This window comes from Vigna angularis, chromosome 1 (genome assembly GCF_016808095.1).
Source record: "Vigna angularis cultivar LongXiaoDou No.4 chromosome 1, ASM1680809v1, whole genome shotgun sequence".
Classification (NCBI taxonomy): Eukaryota; Viridiplantae; Streptophyta; class Magnoliopsida; order Fabales; family Fabaceae; genus Vigna; species Vigna angularis.
This window is the reverse complement of record NC_068970.1, coordinates 24668217-24678312: the sequence shown is the minus strand read 5'-3', so window position 1 is coordinate 24678312 and position 10096 is coordinate 24668217. Positions and strand designations below refer to the sequence as shown.

Genomic DNA, 10096 nt, shown 5'->3' with positions numbered 1-10096 from the left:
CAATCTCTCAATACAAAAACCCTAACCACTACTGTTAGCCACTATGCATCTCACAATGCTGGCAACATGCCAAAATGAAACATCTACGCACATATCAGAAATCAAGATGCAGTTCCCTAAATAAATCTCTAAATAAATCTCTAAATCATAAATCTCTACATCATAAATCTCTACATCGTAACTTCAAAAATAAAACATAGAATCATAAACTAAAATGCAATTCCCATGTTTCTTTCTATTTTCCACATAATAAAAAATAAGATCAAATATTCCACACAAACAACCAAAAATAAAAAAATAGAGCACACATTCATTATATCTATTTTCAAAGCAAATTACTATGGAATTCTACAAAATTCGGCCTGCAAACCCAAATTGTAAAAAGAAAACGAAAATAAAAAGCATGAATTAAAGGTAAATGAGATATAGAAGGTGAGAGGAAAGAAAGGGAAAATGAAAGTTTAAAACACTAGGTGGCAAAGACTAGAGTAAAAAGGAAAATTGAAAGTTTTAAACATAATATGGACGAATACATAGGCAAAAAATGAACATTCCATTAACTAATTGCTCACGTGAACATATGATGTTAACCATTTAGATGTCCTCAGTAAACAAAATTAAATAAAAATTACAAAAATTGAAACTACATTAAAAAAATCATTAATAGAGAATAAAGTGAATAAAAATTACAAAAATCAAGTTTCACGTTGAACAAAGTGAATAAAAATAGAGGACAAAAGTAATATTAAGCCTTGACTATATTATATATGATATAAATATAATAATAAATAATTAACAGTAATAATGTACAAATTAAATATTTCGAAAGTGTTAAAAATAATTATAATAATTGACATTAATAATAATTATATTTTATTTTAAATTGTTTTTAATCAATCATATTTTAGTTTATTATAAATTTATCAATTGTAATATTTTTTATACTCCTAAATATCCATATTTTACTTTAACTTATTTTCAACTAATCACATTTTATTTTAAACTAAATTTTAATCACAAGAAAATTATAATCTCACAATTTTGTTAATTGAATTTTTTCCATATTCATTAAATTACTCATATATATATATATATTATTTTTCTTTCCATTTTTTCCTTAATTGAAATAATCTAGTTTGACCCTTTTTTTTCCTTCTAATTTTTATTATTTTATATTCTTTCAAATCCATTTTTAAATCCCGAGTAGGTAGTTATTAAAATAAAAATTGGGTGGAAAGAGATAACTAAGTAGAAAGTGAAATGTTTGAGGTAAGAGATTATTAATAAATTTGATTCAAAAGTTTGTATTAATTATGATAAAAAAAATTAATTTTTAATTTTAATTGTAATAATATACTACTATATTTATTTTATTATAATAAGTGAAAATGTAAATATTACATATAATATATATTTTACTACAACATAATTTTTTTTAACTAATTATTTTAATTACTTATTGATAATTGTAAAATCCCAGATATTTTAGAAATGATGATAGTTTAAAGATAGTGAGATTCGATTATTTTAATATTAAATGGTTTAGTTATAAATAATTTTGTTATAAACGAGTTTCATTATTTTAAAAAGCATCATCTTTCTAGAAACCATTTTTCTAGAGTTCTTTATCTTCTCTCTAAATGTTCTTGCTCCTAAGTCATCTGTTTGATGATTAAGAGGTGTCTAAACGATCACGACGTCAAGGTCTTCAAATCTAACCGATAAATTTCTACAATAGAACAAGTAAGTTTTTATCCCTTTTTTTTTCGGTCTATCTTGGTCTTTGATCATACATATCAAATTTGTCTTGTATGTATAAAGTGCGTTTCTTCTTTGATTATTGGTTAATTTTGGGTCCTAAGATTTCATCCCAATAGTCATTCCGTCAATTGTAGGTGTTTACCTAAAATTCTTCGTGGTGGGAGCATTGGTCGAGTAATTGTTGGACTGTCTTAGTTTTCCCTAAGGTAAGGGAAGCTAATTTGCTTTTTATATTAGTAGAAAAATGTTTGAAATCTGTCATTTGGTGTGCATGTGATTATATGATTGTTCGTGGTGTGAAATTTAGAAAAATATGAGTAATTACCTTTATGATGTGTTTTAAAAATTTTGAATGTATGATTGTTGTGTAACTTATAGTTTGATGAAATGGAGATGTTGTTGAGATAAAACTAACTGTGTTATTATTGATAGTTGGAAGAATTGAGAATTTTAAGTATAAATTGGATATTTAAAGTGATGGGTGTTAGCATGTAAAATTTTGGATTAGTGGGTTTAAAGAGAATTTTGCAGTTTGGAAAAGGTCTTTGGGTCTACTATATTTGGTTTAAGTCCTAAAATAGTTATAGTATGAAGTTGAAATTGAGAAGTAACACTTGAGTGCATTTTATACCATTTTAGAGTGAAATTAGGGGTTTTGAGAGGTGAATTTTAGAAGGAAAGATGGTTTAATAGCAGTAGCAGTTTGGGGATTGTTTTTGAGCTATTTTAGACTTGTTGGAACTTTTAAAACAGTAAAATCCAATCCATATTGAAGTAGAGGTCTTGTGAGGGGGTATTTGCATGGGTTTTGGTCAAAAAGAGGGGTTTTAGGTAGTGAATTTCTAAGGGAGTGATTCTGGGTGGAATTGGAGAATCTAGAGTCCATTATTAAGTCAACCAAAACTGGTTTATGCAGATTTTGTAGTGAAATGGTTGTTAGAAGAATTGGAAATGAGTTTGAGTAGCTTAAAGAGGTTGTTTTGGTTTGGAATGGTCAATTTGAGCTAAAGATGAGTTTTCTGAGGTTTCTTAGAATTTATAGGGTCCTAGGAAGTAGTAGAAGTTGGGGAAGAAGTGTCCATGGTCAAAGAAAAAGAGGGATTGGATCTGTCATGGCGTTGAGCGCCAGCTCTCGGGTAACAAGACGCTGAGCATTAGTATGGGCGCCAGCTCTCTGTCTCGCTGGCGTTGAGCGCCAGTTTGTGCCACTAAGTGCCAGTCAGCAAGGTTATGTTTTTTTGTTGTTATGGTTTTGGGTATTCTGGGGCACTGGTCTGGGTTATTTTCCTTTCTTTCATTGATGTTGCATGGTTCCTTATGCTTGGATGGAATGTATGATGAAGATATCAAAGTGTTGTGTGAACTATTGTGAATGGGAATTCCAAGGAGGAATCTCTTATTGGTGGTTTTATAGGAGACTAGTATAACTTGTAAGAAGCCGATATGGGCTTATCCTGATACTCTAATGATCATCCATGCTCAATTATAGAGTGATAAGTCATTCGTAAGAGGAGCAGGAGGTCCTAGCTTGAGGACCTTTCTTCATGGTGGCAAAGGGCGTTTTAAGGACTAATCTTGTGTGACAACTTTGAATGAGTCAGCTGTTTCACCACACAGGTGTAGAACTTTCCATGGCTCGATATTTATACTATATTGTAAAGGGTTTGACCAAGTTCGAGTCAGTGGTGTGAATGAGAAAAATCTTTTGATATGTGTGAATGGGAGAAGATGTTCTACTAATTGGGTGATTATAATTATATGTTGAATTTTATTTTTATCATGTTAAACTGTTTTATCATTAGCTTATCATTGCTTTTGTTTTTATTTGTCTATGTGTTTTCTCTTTTGCGATGATCATCTTGATGAGTTTGAGCTTAGGGAGGGTCTATTTGTAGTTGTCTCAGTGTAGGTGTTGATGGTGAAACAAAAGTATAGTTAGCTTATTTTTCTTTTCAGGTGAAGATATTTCTTCTCTTAAAATCTCAAGTTTGTTGTAAGTTATATTGTCTGTAGCTATTATTTTAGTGATTTTATATTACTAAAATGGGATGTTACAATAATAATAAAATATTTTAATAAATATATTATTATATATTACATATTAACTTAAAAATATATTGAAATTTAAATTACTTATTATTATTATATTATTTATTTTAATTATTTGTTATATTATAATTTAAAAATACATATAATACAATATTTATCCATAATAATTATGTGTCATATCATAATTATGCTTAATTTTACAAATTCGTCGGCAAAATTTTTAAGAAATATTATCTTTTAATTTATAAGTTTTTACCTCATTTTTCTTCTTACCGTTATATTTTTATGTCTTTTATTCCGTGAGAACAAAGCGACCTTAGCGATCCTTTTTTTCAGCAGATGAAAAACATGTATTTACTGTTTATGGAAAAAACATATAAAATAAGGTAAAATAGGCATTAAAAACAACAAAATTTCTTTGCTAACATGGAAGACATTTATGAAGAAAGTTGTGTATAATTTTATTTTTTAAATAAATAATGCAGACAAAATTTTTAAAACAATGAATAAAATAGAATTTTTTATTTGTTAAATATTGTAATAATTTTATTTAAATTTATTTTAACTAATCTATATTTCAAAAATTATCTTTACAATGAATTATTTTTAAAAATTTATTTTAAATATATAACTTTATCTAGATAACAATTTAAAATTATTTATTTATTTTACTTCCACTCTCTTTCTTTTCATCTAAATAACTTTATATTTATTTTTCATTCTCCTCAAATTAACTTATTTCCACTATTTCGAATTTATCTTTTAATTAAAATACAAGCTAACATTTCTGAAAAAAAAACATGAATAGTGAATTATACATAAACAAATAAAACGTGAATGCAACGGAATTGATGTAATATCTAACATCCCAAAATATACGGCATGCATATATAATAAAGACGTTATTGAGTTATAATAATAGAAAACAGTTGGAAACATATAACTGAATATTGGGAATTATAGTCATCCTTAAAATGCTATGAAGCCAAAACTTGAGGTACTAGGGTCTTCCAAAATGCCATAGGTTCTACATATTACAGTTCTTCAAAATGCGTAAGTTAAAGTACAGAAGATCCTAATAATATTAGGATTCAACATCCTCTTTCTCCAAGACTTGCTCCAGGGACACCTCCTCGACAGTTGCTCTCATCCAAGTGGATGATCATCGCAAGAGGAAACATACACAAGCATAGCACGAACACAAACAAGCAAGGGTGAGATAATTATATAAAAAGCATACGATATGACAATATGTGCATGCAAGAGTTAACTTCAATCAAGCAAGATAAACACGCATCCTAACATGTTGAATACTAGACTTGACTCGTCCGTACTTTAGAATGATAGTCGAGCTATGGCGGGTCTTGCACTCGTGGTGACTTATGAAACTTGGGTTCCCCCACCCTACCACACTCACGAGGTTAGCCTGTTCTGGGCCTTGAGGCATACTGGAAGCCCCCAAGACTAAGACCTCCTGCTACTCCTCACCACATGGTTCAATCCTCTCTACGTGAGAAGAAAGATCATTGGAGTTTCAGGATGACCCCAAGACTGAGCTCCTACTCTCATTCTAAACACTAAGAATCACACCAAGAGATCCTACATAGATGGAACTTGGTTTACAACTTGGATCATCTTTCCACCACTTTATAACCATACATTTTTTCCTACAATCCACATACTTGCCTGAACATCACAATACAATACTATAGATGCAAAAGAATGCTTCACCAACAACCAAAGAGCACACTAATCAAACGCAACACAAGAGAAAATTTAGAGAACTAGACCCAACACTCATCGCACAGCGCACCACCCTCGCAAGGCGAGACTTGCGCTATTCGCATAGCGCACCCACCCAGCTCGCCTTGCGGATTAAGTTTGAATAAGTATCAGACTTTGGGTCTCTCGCATAGCGCACCCAGGTCGCTATGCGAGAGCCCAGACAGAGACCAACCCCCTTAAAATTCTCGCTATGCGCCCCACTCGCCTTTCGAATTAAATGGGCAGTGGTTCCAGACCACCACCAGTCGCATAGCGACAGGATTCGCCGGGCGAATCCACAGACAGAAAGCAACACCCTCTGGTCATTCGCACAGCGCACCAGCTCGCACAGCGAATTACCCAGACAGTGAGCACCCTCTACAGGGTCTCGCTATGCGAGCTCGCATAACGACTCTGCATCATCTGCAGAACGCGAATTCTGCAGAATCACACACTCACACCCGTCCTTACCACTTCTAGGCCTCTTGGCCAACTTCTAAGACTTCTAATTCATGTTATATACTTAGTTAGACTTGCCTAGCTGATTAAAAACGTTACTACTACAATTCTAAAGTGATTTAGACTTAATTTCTACTCTAGAACGCCAAAATCAACAACTTAGGGACCCAAATCCAATTCTACTACTTGTAACTTGTTTTTGACCATTTGGAAGACTCACACAAGTCACAAATGACTTACCCAAAGTGCCTGAATAGATCAAATGAACTCCTAACCTCTAATTCTAAATTTCACCACCTCACTTCCTCTAAAATTTACCTAAAACACTACCAATTCACTTTAACCTTCCACAAAATAGTTATTATAGCAAAAAACCATCACCTAACATATCCAATTACAGTTGCGCAGTACATTCAAATCAGCTCACAAACAACATTCACCAGGTTCAACAGTAGTCATCCAAAACATACATGATTTAACTTACACAAGTACTACATTTCAGCTCAAACAGCAACATCATGCAGAATTTAATACACACATCTATCGAACTACCAATTCAAACAGAAGTCTAGCTCCCCTTACCTTGGTGGTTATAAGCACAGTACAATTCACAACAGTAACAAGGCCTCAATAGTGCCTTACACAGCCATCACAGCAAAACCCTACAACCCACTAAAATGGAGAGAGAAGCAGCTCTTAGAGCTAGAATAGGCAAAGAATTATTCTAGTGGATAACATTAACTTTTAGCTTACAATAAATTTAAATAAAAAGATTGTCTAACAAATATATTTTTTGTAATAAAATGTTTCTGTTTAGCCACCTCTCCAGAGAAAAATGACTAATAATGATGTTAATTATTTGGATTTTTGTTATTTTAAATATATATATATATATATATATATATATATATTTACTTGTATTAATGATATTATAATTATGTTTTAATCTTTGTTCTTTTTAATCTTCGTACTATAACTCCGGAGTATCTCCATACTCCAAGTAGATTTATAGTTTTGTTTTTTGAATATATGTTTTCCAGTTTTGTAAACAAGTTATTTTTATAATAATATTATTTTCATACCAAATATAGGCAAAGGATCATAAAAGAATACGATTAAAATATTTAACTTAAAACTACAAATATAAATAAGAGAAAAAAAATCCTTACACATATAAAGAGAGAAAAATAAATTATTTTTGTAACCATAATGGCCATTAGCTGATACTTATAATAGTATGTTTTTTTTATTTCTTTACAGTTTTTGTTTTCTATTATTATAATAGATAATAATAAATGATATGTTTTTTCACTCATTATTTCCTTCCAATAAGAAAACTCATTTTTTATATTTTAGTATTTTTTATTTTTACAAGAGGGTTGGTTAAAAAAAGATGAATACCTAATTCTCTAGAACAAAATATAAAGAAATGAAAAAAGAAAAGAAAAGTGATATATTGGTAGGACTAAGGAGGGACCCACTTGGAAAGGAAGCCAACCCATGTGATATGGCATGGCATGATAAAAGAAGGAAAGGAGCTTACGTGTGATGAGTTATGAATGTTAAAAAAACGTGAAATCGCAAACGCTCACTCAAAAGCTGAACGTCGACACCGTGTTTGTCAAAAAGACTGACTCAAAGTGCTAAAGTCTCTCTCATGCTTCCCACTTCTCAATAATTATGCTCCCTCTCCTTTTTCTCGATCATTCCTTTTTATCTATACATTCAAAATCCACGTTCCCTTTAATTTCACAAACATTCATCTTTTTCTGCTAAACATAACACGCTTTTCTAAACAAACAAGGTCTTAACGCGGACCATAAAACATTATTTTTTATATTATTTTAAAATACTATTTTATAACTATGTTTAAATAATATTATATCAATTATCATAAAAGTATTTCTTATTTATTAAATTTATTATATTGGAAGAGAATTTATTGTTACTAGATCATTATATAAATCTCCTTTTCTATAATAGAGATAAGTTTAAAAAGTAGTTCTTAATAAAAGTTGAAGAGATAATTAAAAGATGCGATTAGGATTAGCAAATATTTTAACGAAGGATTTAATCTAGGTGTAATATTATATGTTTTTACCTGGATCGTCTCTATTTAAGAGCAACCACAGCTCCACTTGTACTTCGCTCTATCAACATCAGCTTGTTCAGTTCCTCTTGAAACTCTCCTACTCTCTCATACATGGCTCGCTCTGTGCCTTTGGTCTCAACCATCTTTCTGCTTCTTCTGCTTCTGGTGGCCACCGGTAAGCCTTTCTCCACGCTCAACACTATCATTTTAGGGTTTTCTTTTAACATTTTTTTTCTCCTTTTGATTATTGAGCAGAGATGGGGCCAACAATGGTGGCGGAGGCAAGGACATGTGAGTCTCAGAGCCACCGTTTCAAGGGACCATGCGTGAGTGACACCAACTGCGCTTCTGTTTGCCGAACTGAACGTTTCAGCGGAGGACATTGCCGTGGCTTCCGTCGCAGATGCTTCTGCACTAAACATTGTTAAAACTTTATGACTGTGCTCTGAAGGAAATTAATCTCCATAGAAGATGATTCATCTATCATCTTTCTACCAGTGTTGTTAATTAAGTGTCTTATGTTTGAGAATAAAGGTTACGTACCACTCATCTTTCTCTGTATCTTCTTCTGCAGTTCTTTCCATTAGACGAGTGCGATGAGTATAATGTAATATGTTTGTGATGTAATGATAAATTTTGTTTCTGTTCTCCCTTTTTTTCTTTTTATCGAGATAAGAATGATTAAAGATTGATTTAGGAGAAAAACATATATTAACATCTAATTTAAATCTAATTGAACTTATATATCACAACTCCTTAGAACGTTTTTAACATTAATTTTACGAGTCAGTAAGATGTTCTTCTTGCTGGATTAATGTGATCCATTTTTATAATACTGTGTTCAATATAATAAATATTTATATATTTTTGTTTTGATATAATAAGAAAAAGTAAATTACATTATTAAAATTTTACTGTTACAGTTAATGTGATTAAATTCATATTCTGTCTTTCATAATATTTAGTTAGCTTTAAAAGAATAATTAAAAAGTTTTTATATATATATATATATATATATTTTTAAAATAAATAATATAGTGCTATAAAAGACATAGAAAAGTGAAGTGCTCAAACTTATTGTCCTGTCTCATATCAAAACAGAAGATGAAAATAGTATATTCAGCATTAGAAAAAGAAAAATAAAGTTCTAGCTTTGGGATCCCACACTTACCGACAAGTCATGATATCTATCATTTTTACAATATTTACCTGTGTAGGAATTAGTAACTAAAAAAAAAAACTTATAAGTATTACAAAACATGAAGTAAATTAATATATTTATCAATATTAAATATGAAATATAATTTTTTGGAGATACAGGTTTCAAGAGGATCACTTGAGGATATACAAATTGCTAAATCTTAAAAAATTTACAATAATAGATTTATCATCATAGATAATTTAAATAATTTCATTTTATAAATTTCTAGAAATAATAATGTAACATCCTAAAATTATACAGTCAGCAACTATATAATAGAATATTCACATGTATTAATATAACAAAACAGTCTTATAGAATAATGAGATAAACTTCGCAGTTGGCCGAACGACCTTACATAGGTACGTAAAGTTTACGAGCGTACAGAAATGATAAGAACGAACGGTTTACAAAAATAAATACCGAACGTTCAAATATTCAACATAAAGCAAAAAGGGCACTCGCTTTAACGGCCCACTATTCTAACTAGACTAAAACATAACCGAACGTCCTACTGTTCGGCCTTCACTTCAATTTCCACTAAATTCTCTTCAGCCAGAATTCCTTCTTCAAGCGTTTCTTCCAGAGATGCATCTCCCTCTGCTCACATCCACACGGATGATCATTGCAAGGACAAGACGGACGTACAGATACAGACAACCCAAATGAAAACGAAGGGTAAGCTTATTGAATTTAATTCAAGTAAACCATACATTACATAATCATATCAAACACTTCAATTAATTCACAACATATACTTCAATTCATTC

The 10096-nt window shown here is 30.8% G+C and overlaps 1 protein-coding gene across 1 annotated transcript; it reads left to right on the top strand.

Moving 5' to 3' along the window:
• The first annotated feature begins 8141 nt into the window (after nucleotides 1-8141).
• LOC108336583 (defensin Ec-AMP-D2-like) lies at nucleotides 8142-8773 on the top strand. Its single transcript, XM_017573059.2, has 2 exons — nucleotides 8142-8300; nucleotides 8381-8773. The coding sequence occupies exons 1-2, from the start codon at nucleotides 8237-8239 to the stop codon at nucleotides 8551-8553; spliced, it is 237 nt and encodes a 78-aa protein (XP_017428548.1). The 5' UTR covers nucleotides 8142-8236; the 3' UTR covers nucleotides 8554-8773.
• Nucleotides 8774-10096: the final 1323 nt, after the last annotated feature.